Source organism: Rhipicephalus sanguineus, chromosome 1 (genome assembly GCF_013339695.2).
Source record: "Rhipicephalus sanguineus isolate Rsan-2018 chromosome 1, BIME_Rsan_1.4, whole genome shotgun sequence".
NCBI lineage: Eukaryota > Metazoa > Arthropoda > Arachnida > Ixodida > Ixodidae > Rhipicephalus > Rhipicephalus sanguineus.
Window position 1 is genome coordinate 224300028 of NC_051176.1, and position 12763 is coordinate 224312790.

The 12763-nt window shown below is 45.3% G+C and overlaps 1 protein-coding gene across 1 annotated transcript in view; it reads right to left on the reverse strand.

Annotated features, from left to right (window-relative positions):
* LOC119373190 (serine/threonine-protein phosphatase 4 regulatory subunit 1) overlaps positions 1 to 12763 on the reverse strand; it is a gene marked incomplete in the record, with an annotated part of 89672 nt that overhangs the window by 23303 nt on the left and 53606 nt on the right. Inside the window, 2 exon segments of the mRNA XM_037643195.2 lie at positions 6 to 110; positions 11909 to 11994. Coding sequence (XP_037499123.1) covers positions 6 to 110; positions 11909 to 11994 — 191 coding nt within the window.

A 12763-nucleotide genomic window follows, 5' to 3' on the forward strand; every position in this document is an offset into this window, starting at 1 on the left:
CTTGCCTTTCGTATATGGAAGGAAGAGTCTTGACACAGACTGACGAACCTTGGAAGGAACAATGCAGCAGTTGTTTCTTTTCCAATATAGGGTGCCATTTTAGTCATCAACTGTAAGATTAAAATAGAGCATGTCAAACAGGCACACAGCATTAACAGCACACAACTACATGTTTGCAGCAATATAATACTTTGTTATGCGAGTGGAACATGATACCGCCTTACGCTTGCCTCTTATGCTTAATGTATACGGCAAATGACATATAGCTGGTCCTCACATTTCTGGTCAAGCACATTTGTGAAGGAGCATCAAACATGGGCACAATATGCACAGATGTGGACCAGCCTTTCTTGCTTATCGTTAGCACACCAGGAAAAGGGAAAAGGTCAGTTAAGATGGCATACGATACAATTCACACTCTGAGAAGCCCCGGGACGCAATGACAGCCACAGATGAGGGTTTGAGCTTAAATGGGCCCCTCGACAGGCCCTTTTGCATATTTTTGGTAATCGTTGGAAGCTCTAAGGCGCCATCTCAGAAGCATTTTTACTAGAGCTGTGCGAATAGCAAAATTTTGGGTGCGAAGCGAATTCGAATAATAAAGATTGAGTGCGAATCGAATCGAATAATTTCGAATAATTTTCGAATATTTCTCAAACATTTTTCGAATAATTCGAAGTGAAATTACAGAAAAAGTTGCAGAGAATCCCTAAGTATGTTCTTGTGAGATCGCAACATGAAAGTGTTTCTTTTCGCTAGGTTGATGAAGCACTGGTGGGGTCATATTTCATAGTTGTCTTTCTTATCAAGAGTGAGGCAATGTAGAGGCCGAATTGTATTTATGTACATTATTTGGTGCAACCAAAGTGTTGCCGACAACACTTCACACGTGATAGGCAAATATGCCATTTCCTCAGCCTCTCCTCCTCTTTCAACTGCTGTGGAAGGCCAACTGATGTGGCGGACAAGGGTGTGCTCCCTTCAAGTTTGGAGTTCCAAATCTGCCAAGTAGATGTCGATGTGTAAGAACATCTGAAATTTTGGATGCTAAAAAGCTTCGGCGTCCGATTTTTCAGACTTCCTGCCCAAATTTCAGGTCCAAAACAGCATTAATTGAGCCCCCAACTCTGCCACATCTTTCATCTCCATGTTGGAACCAGCGTTTTCTTGAGTTAATACATTTGCGACCGTAGCGGAGCTTGAAAGGCAGCTTTGCCGCAATACGGGGGTGTGAGGAGGTGAAGCATATCGAAAATCTAGAAACCACTTCCAATCAGATGTTGACTGTCTCTTGCCCAAGTTCGACCGTAACGGAGCTTGAAAGGCAGCTTTGCCGCAATACGGGGGTGTCATGAGGTGAAGCATATTGAAACTCGAGGGACCATTTCCAACCGGACTTTGTCTCTTGGCTAAGTTCGACCGTAACGGAGCTTGAAAGGCAGCTTTGCCGCAATACAAGAGTGTAATGAGGTGAAGCATATTAAAAATCTGAAGGGGTCACTTTCAATCGGACGTTGACTGTATTTGTCTTTGGGAAGTTCGAATAGTAAAATTTCAGTGCGAATCGAATCGAATAGCAAACACTATTCGAAAAATATTCGAAATTTCGAATATTCGCACACCCCTAATTTTTACAGAATGGATTTTGAAATTAGCTCATTAGTAAATGTGTTTGAACAAATTGAACTGTCCTGTTACCATGCCTCCAGAAGGCAGGCATCACTTCCAGAGCCTACCTACTGTCTATTGGCTTCGGCTGACATTAGCAGCAGCTAAGCTCCTTTGCATCTTAAGGGGTATTCACACAGAGGAGAAATCGGCGGGGGACACGGGGGGGGATTGCACATCACGTGACCACAACGTCACGGATTACAGAGTCGGCGCGACACACCAGCGACTCCTCGGAAGATACAGGGACCTTTTCCCCAAGAGGATAAACGATCCCCCGATTCTGGGAGATATGGCAGCATGGCGGGCACTTGTTTGGCCACATTGTTGCACTTGCTCCTGCAGAGAGTGGCAGTGGGTGACCAGTCTGCAGCTCGTCGTCAGCAGCTCGTCAAATGGGTGGTACAAGCCACCAGAGTAGTCTAGTAACACTGGTCTCACCCTCCGTTCGCCTCGGCGGTGCGAGTGGGGGACATTTGTGGAGACTTCTCCTCGCGAGTTGACGTCACTAGGCTCCGTTTTTATCTCGAGGATTCATCCCTCGTCTGAATACCCCTTTAAGTGCCCACAGAGAGGGAGCACATCGAAATTGAGCCCTACCTCCCTTTTTGGTATTTCTATTTTGCATCTCATATTCTTGCAGTGAGAGCAGCTCCCATAAAATGAATGGCACGCATCCTTCAGTTTTAAATTTCGACCGTTTCTGCACCGTGAAGGGATTTCATATTTTGCAGATACCATTCACAACCAAGCTATCTATGTGGTGAGGGGCCTGGGGTGAGAATCCCTATAAGGATCTAATGATTTATTCAGAAATAAGACACTGTTTTTCAGATTTGGAAGGCATAAAATTATTCTATGAGCTTGATGAACAATTGGCCCAATATTTACGTGTACAAATCATCGGCCAGCATAAAACCAGAACAAAATTCCAGTTTCTCAAGGGCAAAAAGAAACCCCTGAAGGGATACCCGACTTTAGCCAGTTGCAGCATTACATGTGGTATAGTTGTCCCAACACGACAGCATGTTAGTGATACAAGTTTTTTTTTTCTTTTTCCTCACATGCAAGCATGCAACGCCTTCATGGCCATTATTTAGTAGTGATGCCTTTTGTTTTACTCCATATTCTACTCATATCTTCCACAGCTTTCGGCCAGCCAATTACACTAGCTTGGGCATACCATAACTCTGTCCACTGATGAAGTGCAAAGGCATTAGCATTCAAGAAGGCATCACCAAAAAATAAAGGCCTAAGTGAAATGGTTGGATCAATGCTTGTACTTGCATTCTTTTTCCATCCAAAAAATGGACAGATGGGCGACGAGAAAATTGTTAGGGGGTGACAACTACAGTAAGTAGGGTATGCTTCCATTAATTCAGCTCCAGCTAATTTCATGTCAAGTAAAAGCTCTGGAAGACACCCATACACTTATCTGACAAAGTTTTGTTATTTCCATCCTAAAATTAGGGACCGCCAGATAATTAAAATTGGCTGGACTTCTTACATTCAGCCAACCACAGTGACCCACAGCAAGAGCCCCAGTATGAGGAGTTCCAGACAATGTTGTGCTTAGGGTACAATAACATCAAACACGATATCCCATAGATCAGAACAATAACAGTAGCACACAATGAATTGCAGAATTTATTACATTCTAACAAGTACTTTTGTTTTTTTCTGCCTCTTGCTTAATTCAATGTGGCAGAAAACTTAGGGTCAAACTAACAGAAATCTACAGTAAACAGAGGAACTCTGAAAAGACTTCTTGAAGTACAGCAGCTTGACGACCACTGGTAGAAACATGCACGCCAACTGCTCATCAAAGCTGGCTGTGATATGAAACAGCAACAACACATCACAACCCCTTTGACGAACAAGTGCAGCAAGCATTAGTCCAACGGTCATGCAGACCATGTTGTCTTAGATGGGCTTCCTGTAGAATTGTACTAGGCTGGGGTCATCAAAGGTGGCTGTGATATGATTCAAACAAATGACAAACCACAGCCAGTTTGATGCCCTGGCCATAGCAGCATTGAAGGGCGTCGACGTAATGTAGGATTCTGCAAATGCAACACAAATCTCAACAAGAAAAAAAGAAGAATGGAATCAATGTATGTTATCATGGCAGTAACCCACATTGTTCTGGATTTTGTAAAATAAAAAGCTTTGAAGGGACACTAAAGGCAAATACCATTTTATGTCAGAGTGAAAGGTCAATGCTTGAGAACGCCTAAAATATATTATACACAAGAGCGCTTTGGTAATCGAGAAATTAAGGTAAATGTAGGACAATTTGCACCACCAGTGGGGCATTCTTGAACACAAGCTTGGCGATGCAGTAGGGCCTCAGTAGAATTAATCACCAAGAACCTAAACTACCCATGAAAAAAGCAAACATTTCATGCAAAAAAGAACTTGCTGTTACCCGTGAGAACGATGCAAGTTTCATTTTCACCGGCTGCCTTCCCTATCTACTGCGCCGCAGCGCCGACTGTCGGGCAGCACAAATTCTACTTCAGAAGGTCGCTCTCAGAGACGTGCGGTTTGCTTTGCATTCCCACCGTTCACGTGCTCTTCCATGGATGCGAAGCAGCGAAAATTCGATATTGTTCTGTATATCTATTGCTAGCATCCCCAGATTTCATCCCATGATGTCCAGAAACAGAAGTGACAGACATTTTAGCAGCACGCGTGTAGTTAATACTGAACATTGCTTTAATTACGTGCCATGTGAGGCTTGAAACGTGCGATGAGCAGCGTTTCTGGAACAGACGATGTCCGCCGATGAATCGCTGCCATACCATTTCGCTATCAATTGGCCTACATGTCATGAACCTCTGCGGAGAGCGCGTTTTGCCATTGAGCAGACTTGCACGACAGAAGCTGCCTCTGCACCATGTATGGCATTGTGGCTTACTCGGGACGCATGTGCGAGTGCTGTTTATTCAGAGCAATAATTGTTGGTATGTGATTGTGACTTTGGTAGCGCCAAGGTCAAGCTGCACATGTTCTGACGTGCCGGCAGTGTGATTGCCAGTGATAGATGCACCCAAACCAGAGACTCTGGCACAGTTTGGTGCAATTTCCGTCGATATTATCAGGATGGCGTAGTAAATCCTATTTGGCGCACTCTGGCGCAGGAGTGGAATCACTGCTTTGAAGAATACACACAGATGAACATCTTCACAACAAATGCTGTACAATGAAATGATGTGTACTATGAAGACTGATTCCTTAGTCCTAGCTACAGTGCAAGCATTACAGTGCGTGACCTTTACATCGAAGGAACCTGTTGAAAAAGAACCTACAACCAATTTTTATGCTGCCAGTTTCCTTTAGAGCGGCGGAAAAATTACCGATCAGAATATGTAATCATGCAATGGTTACACTAACAATGCCTTGAAACATTTTTTTAAAATCTCTCATCAGCAGTGGCGACAGTCATACATGCAACACATGCTGCAAAGAGTGGTGGGCAAGTGCAGTAACGATTATATGCCGGCAAACGAGTGAGTTCCGATCGACCAAACTTAAGTTGCAGCAATTCGTGTTCACGCAAAGCGGAATGCCACACACACGCCGAGGCTCGACACAGGTTTTTGGTTCCACTAGTTGTCAAAAGGAAGCACCACTCTCGGAGAGAGCTCCATTTTCCACGTAATAAGCGTAGAATAAAGAGATGATGCCCAATGATGTAGAGAAATTTAAAGTACAAATTATGGTGCACCTAAACAGTTGACTAAGTACAGCAGTCCGAATGAGTCTTTCACACAGTACCAAGGCTTGTCCACCAGGCAGCACAACGCACCAGTTTTTTGAGACTTTCAAACAATTTAAAAATAAAAATCACATACAAAGTGCAAAAAGAGTGCTCAATTTTTCCAGTATAATTCATGGTCTTTCTATTTCCACCAGCATCTAATCATTTGTTCTGGCCAGTTGTCGGTCCCTTTAATGAAGCATACTGGAGGCCTTGAGCACTTTGTTATAAAGATGTTTGACTCTATTTAGCTTACAATAACCAAACATGCCATCCCTAGTTCAAGCCGAACAATATGACAAGGTAAAAATATAAAAACAACACAACCTAGCTGACTAAGATGATGATGAAAAAATAAAGCAATGACGAATCCACGACCTCTTAGCCATTCTTCCTACCAAGCAATGGAATCCCCATGCATTATCATTAACTCCAGTAACTTACAACAGGCTATGCAATTACATTCCACTTGCAATAGAGTGCATATGCGAGGTCAGGAGGCTGCACTCTACAGCATGTGCCAACACCTTAACCAACTGAACTGCACTATCTTCAGCTGCGGCACAAGAAATCTTTGTTTAGCCACAAACAATGAGGCTTATTAAAAAATATTCATGGCCTTAACATAACACTGCTACACAAATTCTCGGCGATACAAACGTCAATTATATGAATTTCTGACCAACACGAATTTGTAGAATTCCCTAGCCAAATCGCAATGTGTACAGCAGGCTAAAATTTGAATGTTCTGAACACTTTTCCGCATCGTGACAGGCGATACGAACTTCGGTGTTGAAAATGCCGAGCGACTGCCAACAACAGCGTGCTTCAGAAGGACGTAATCGGCCAGTGCACACAAGAGTCAAAACTAAGCTTATTGTTTACCACAACCACTGTGTACAAACCTGCGGTCTATTGATGTGATAATGTATGGCAACAACAAAATGCTGAAAGTAAACTTTCATCCAACGCTCGCAGAGTCAAAGCGATGCTGCTTGCTGCAACCACAGCAGAAAGAGCCTCAGTACACACGATCAGAAATAGCAACAACGCTGATCTGAGAGCACAGCCAGTGCACACGGATTGAAAACGCAACAGTTTGCCACAACTGTTGCACATGACACCGCAGTCAATATTGTCGCAATCATGGATAACGACTATGCAGCCCCAAAGGTATGTGGGTGACGAAGGCAAGAAAGTTGTAAAAAGAAACGAAGTGTTTCGGCATTCCTGTTCGCTTATGACTATGACGAAGCAGATTTCTGCACTTAGTGCCTCTAGCTGAGCTTTAGCTTTGACATGTGCGTTTGCGGCGCACAATGAGCCAGCTGCACCACCCTTTAGTGGTCAGTTTACACATTTCACAGAAAGAAATATGAGAGTTCTTTCTATGGAAATAGATGTTTTATGCGTGTATCGTGGTTTGAAAACTGTTTTTCTAATTGCTTAGCGATACAAAATATAGGCAGATTCAAATTCCCGAACAAATTATTGAACCTGTGGCAAGAAGCACTTCTGATCCCAACGCCATTTTTGGTTCATATAAGCTATCACAAACTGGCAGTATTCTGTTGTATGACGGCCCTCTGAAGAGAGTTTACGGGCCTCTATATTAAAGGGGCCCTGCAACACTTTTTCAGCATGGTCAGAAAACGCTGCCGATCGGTAGTCGAGGATCCCAAGAACACGCGAGCCAAACATTATAGCACAGCACGCGGCCTGGGATTTAAAATAAATTATTGAAGTCAGCTAAAAAGCACTTCCTCTTCTTTCGACAAAAATGATGCTTACGACGTCACTACCACTGGTCAGGCCATTGGCAGATTTGAACATGGCACACTCAGTAGTTACTGCGGCCGCTGCAGGAGGCAGTCACTGAAAGGGCGCCACGCGTTCGAAGAAAAAAAAAGGGGGGGTCACGATGTACCTTCTTCCCCCATGCAACCCCTCCCTGCTTAGCTTCCAGCGCTTTAGTCAGGACGAGAGAAGGGAGAAAGCAATTACAGAGTGCAACAAATATTTGCAACTCCGCTCGTACTGGGCAGAGTCTGAAAATTTTTGCGGTGGTCGATTTGTGAGAAAATAAGCTCCTTTAATGAAGCCATTCCATGGCTACTTGGAAAAGTGTTGTAGGGCCCCTTTGAGAGAGGGAGCTTGAGAAAGCGGCAACTTCACTCTTCGCTTATGAACAACTTGTCTTGCCATGAATGACAGATTTGGCTGAGCTCTTCACCGCAGCGTCTGCTTTCCGCTGTGTCTTTTCACCAAGCATCAGTAGTAGTTCAAGAACCAGTTTAATACAGTAGCTTGCTTGCATTCAACCCCAATCAAACAGTGGCTTCTGCGGCAAGGATCGCACCCACTACATTGAGCTCGACACCACATAATGGCCAAAAAACTACCGTGACAGGTATTGAGTAGCGATGTGCAAATGGAACAATCTAAACTGCATCTGTTAGGAGATATACTGTACTACAAAAGAAGGCACAACAATGTATAGAGGATACATAGACAGCCAACGTTTCATGTGTTTCAATCAATCAATGCATATGTCACTGTTACACAGGGAGAAGAGCTATGCCACATGCATGCACAACAGCTCTCAAAGCATTTGCATCCTTGCTAGACCTTTGGTGTACTGAAACAAGCTGCACTGATGTAGATACTATGGCCAACCGTGACAACATCCCCTCATTGCAAAATATTTCATGTAGCAGGCTTCCTGAAGTCTCGGTGAAAACAAATTCATGCACAGCTCATCAAAGGTGGCTGTGATATGCTCAGCGATAAGAAACATTTCGCAGCCCCTTTGACGGCTGCACAGAAAGCATTGGTGTCTTCTGGCACTGTGTTGCAATCGCCGACGACACCGCTGACACTGCATGTGCTATTTCCAACAAAGACAAGGTAGTGAGATGGCAACGCTATCGAACTCATCTCACTACCCATGTCTTTCAGGGAATCAACACTGCAACCCCCGAGGGCTTGGGGGTTAATCGCTACAATGCTGGACCTTGCTGCTTACACCAATAAAGCTGGTGAGGCAAGTTAGAACAAGCTCACTTTGAACAGTTCCAGAACAGAAAACTAAAAATATGTTGTATCTTTCATACGATACTATAATTACAGGTAACTCCAGTTGCATGCATACAAGGCAGTAAGGCTACAAATTTTCAGTACACACTGAGAAATGGAATTTGTCAACTCTTCCCCACCATATAAATATCATACACAGAAGTTTATGCTGTATTTTTTTTGTACCACCTACAGAACAAAAGCCTTTTTCTATCACCGTTGAGACATGGTGACAGTGGCTATGAATTAAGCCTGCTAGTACTACTCAACAGCAGCAGCAGGTGCACTATTAGGTGTGCACAGACTTACCTGATACATGCAACATATTTCAGCAGAACTAAGCTAGTATTAAGAGGCCAAACACGCCTCTGTGACAAATTACTGAGTGAGTAAGGGAGCTAGTGCCTTCCTAAGGCCATTACTTGAAAACACATGCCATGCTTTTGTGACAATCAACTGTGCAAACAAATCACACCAGGGCTGAGAAAAGAACACAAGACGGGCGCAGTCTTCATTCTTCAAGCAGTTGATCGTCACAATGGATTCCCAACTCGCCCAGCACTCTGTTCTTCTAAGTCATGCTTTGCATATCAATATCCCTTGTATGTGCATGATAGGAACATTTAAGAAGCACCAAGACAAAGAAAAGCAAAGATGAATAACCGCAAGGCCATGGTATAAAAGACACTCCACACAAGCTATACATTGTTCGAACTTTTCCAGTGTGCAAGAAGTGACTAGAAGAAAGGCTGTGAAAGTAACGTGTGGCTTCATGCCAACTTGCAAAGGTTGTAAACATTGTAAGGAGTTTCAAGGTCAAAGGGGCCTGAAACAAGGAAGTAGTACAGTACAGTAAAACCTCGGTGATACGAATCTTGCGGGGTTACCAAAAATATTCGTATCATCCGAAATTCTTATCACCAGAAAACATGGAAAATTAGTACTTGACAAAAGGAAATTGGCATACGTTTTTATTTAGTGTTTCTCAGGGCCGCAGCGACATCATGAACAGCTCTGAATGATTTCCAGTACAGTCGAACCTCGTTAATACGTACCCGCTTTAAACGTACTAACGGTTAAAACGTAGTTGCGACGAATCCCCGACCGAGTCCCATAGAGCTCAATGCATTCGCTGACCGCATAAGCCGTAGTGGTTTGCCCTGTGCCTACCGGTTAGTGCGTACCCTGCGTACCGCAACAACTTTTTGTGCCATAAAATTTTACTGCGCCGCTCAACTTCCCGACGCCAGAATGTGCCGCCAAAGGTCTTCCGCCTTTTTGAAAAGTGCGCAGACCAGTCGATCCCCGATTCCGACTTCCGCGCGATTGCGTCGACGCCTTTGCGGGTAAGCATCGGGAAAGAACGAAGGCGAGGTGGCGGCCACCGACGAACGCGCCGACATGACTTATCGCCGACAACCTTATCACAATAAGTATCTTCAGCTATCTGCTCAGGCACGCGTGCGGCGCAGCGCTACTTTTTAAGCCTACTGCACGCTTTTATTAGGCGACAACCTGAACGCGCTGTGCCGCCGATCGCTGACGCTTCGTTGTGCGCGGCCATCTTCAAGGCTGAAGTTGAATTGATGGCGCAAATGCTCGGGCAGGATCGAAGAACTTCAGCCATGTACCAACTAGCCCGACAGCAAACGCTACTAAGCCGTCATCAGGCGCGCACCGCTTTGTAGAAGCGAAAGCAGATCGCTGTTGCGTAGTTAGCGTTGCGGGTCGCGGGCGCCGAGAAACCTCGCTGCATTAACGCTATCACACTAAACGCACGTGTACGATACAGCAAGCGTAGCGCGGTTGTAACCATACTGCGCGCTTTTATTAGGCGACCACCCAACGCACCTCCGTCCGCTGCCAGGACCGCTAGAGCATCGCGGAGTGCGCATCGCTTGCATGAAGCTCGTCATCGCTGCGTTAACCGAACAAGCTACTCGCCGCATCTGTGCACGATCTGGAGCGAAGTGGGTACGAACAACATTCCCACGATAAATGCGCGCGTGCGGTACAGCAAGTGGCCCAGTAGTGACGGCGTGAGCCGAGTAGGCGACGCGCTGCACGCAACTAGTCGGGAGACGTTCGGCTCCACGCAGTCGTACCGCGTTTCACTGGAACTGTGTCAGTTTTCGTTTAGTAGCAAATCGCGGTTAGACGCATGCACATATACCGCGGAAAGCAGACACTGTCCGTTCTGTCGCTATGTCGGTCACTGCGTTGACCGCGTATCCCGGACCCTGCAATAGTTTCGAAATGCTCTTCGGCGTCGCCACTGCGCGCTATCGGGCGGTCGTGCGAGTGTGCCAGGATCTTTTCTCCACTTTGGCAAAAAGAAAGAAAAGGCTTTGCGGTGGGTACTTTAGGCAATATTTGCTGTGGCACTATATTTATTTGCTGGCGGCGATGGCGTACGCTAGGAGATGCAAATTTGTACTTGGTGTTTAATGCGTACTACCGTTTAGTGCGTAGTTATGCCGCGTTCCCGGCAGGTACGTATTAACGAGGTTTCACTGTAAAGTTTTTAGACATCAGCGTCTTATATAATGAACCAGATGTGCTGTGCCCTGTGACCGCTAGTAGCCCCTTCCTAATCTTACTACGCTTTTCTGCATGACAACAGATTACTGCGGCGAAGCACACGATAGATAGAGGCCAAGCTCCTTCGCCAAGACCGTCCGCTTCGTCTCTTGGGGTTCTTCGTCCACCTTTAATGGGACTTCATGACGGAACTGCAGCCCAAGTTTCAGCCTTGTTTCATAGAACGTCTGATTGCGGGAACATGGCTTGCATCGACGTGGCAGGCACGTGTCAACACAGTACAAAGACGCTGCTGCCTCGAGCATAAGAGCACGCGTCGGGAAAAAAAAACGCGACGTAGACGTCATCTGTAATCTAAACGCGAAGGCGGCTAAAGGCCTCAAAGATTCGCATGCACTATCTCGGAGGCAACGACGCACCGTTGATGGTCGCGCAGTGCGGATGCCCGCGCCCGATTGCTGGGTCTTCCGCGACAGCGCGGGCAGCACCTGTTCGTACCTGTGCACTAGCGTACATTCGTATCAAACGTTGCGGGGTGCAAATCGGCTCGCAACAACCGTACTCCAATACATTGCAGGCTAATGGGCCTTGGCCGGGACCACAGAAAAATTCGTATCACCCCTAAATTCGTACGAGCCGTGATCGTATCACCGAGGTTTTACTGTATTCCTTTTAATTCTAACACGAGTAAATACTCATCCCTAGCTTCTTCATTCAACGTGTGCAGTCGAAAAATGCTGCTGGAATAAGCTGATGACACTGCATTATTGAACAGCTTTCAATGTCCCTTCGTGGTCAGCTTTACCAGAATCTTTATAAACATCCTCACTTGAAATTTCAAGAGAAAATAGAACAGCTTACTGTTACTGCTTCCATGCGATAGTCATCCATGTTTTCACTTTCAGTGAGATGCACCACCAGACTGCATATCTGTTCTTCCAGCTGCTCTGAAGAGATGAGCAGAAAAATATAAGGTCAGTGAAATGCAGTGTAATTTTTCTGGAAAAGAAAAACTAAGGTGCAAGAAATCCCCCATAGGATGCCACCTATCCTATCGAATGTGCTTTTTCCAATTTTCTGTTTACAGCGTTCATTTCTTGAAGTATGACACGCTAACTGTAGTTGAGTGCAACTTTAAAAGGCCACAACATTTCCTCCTCAAAGGAGAATGGATATGAGCAAGCACCAATGGGTGCGCCCTCTAGACTTTACATGATGAGCCAGATGGCCAGCGACTCAGTCTGGCTCACGAGCGAGACTAGTACAGTCGATCCCGGATATATCAAACTTGAATATATTAAAGTATTGGCTATATTGAACAGCTGAGAAATCCCCTTAAACTTCCCATGCAAACACATGGGCCTAGTGCGCACGTATATAGAACCCCCCACACAGCGAAACATCCGATGTATCGAATGCTGCGCCATGTCGAAGCCCAGAAAGCACATTTTTTTGTAACAAATATTGCTCATATTTCGGCTGCATTCTAATAAGTTGCAATCCCTTTTTGCCCACAGATGACGAAAAGGCAGTTGTCATTCCACTCTGTCGCTCTGATTGGTTGCGCGGCGCTTGTGAGTGCACCGACTTATTTGATACACAATCTGTAGGTTGTAACGCATGGCTTTTTCAAAGAGACCGATTGCCGAGGGCACCAAATGAGATGAATACAAAGTGACTTGGCAGCCTAGTCGCAATGTTCACATTACCTTGTTG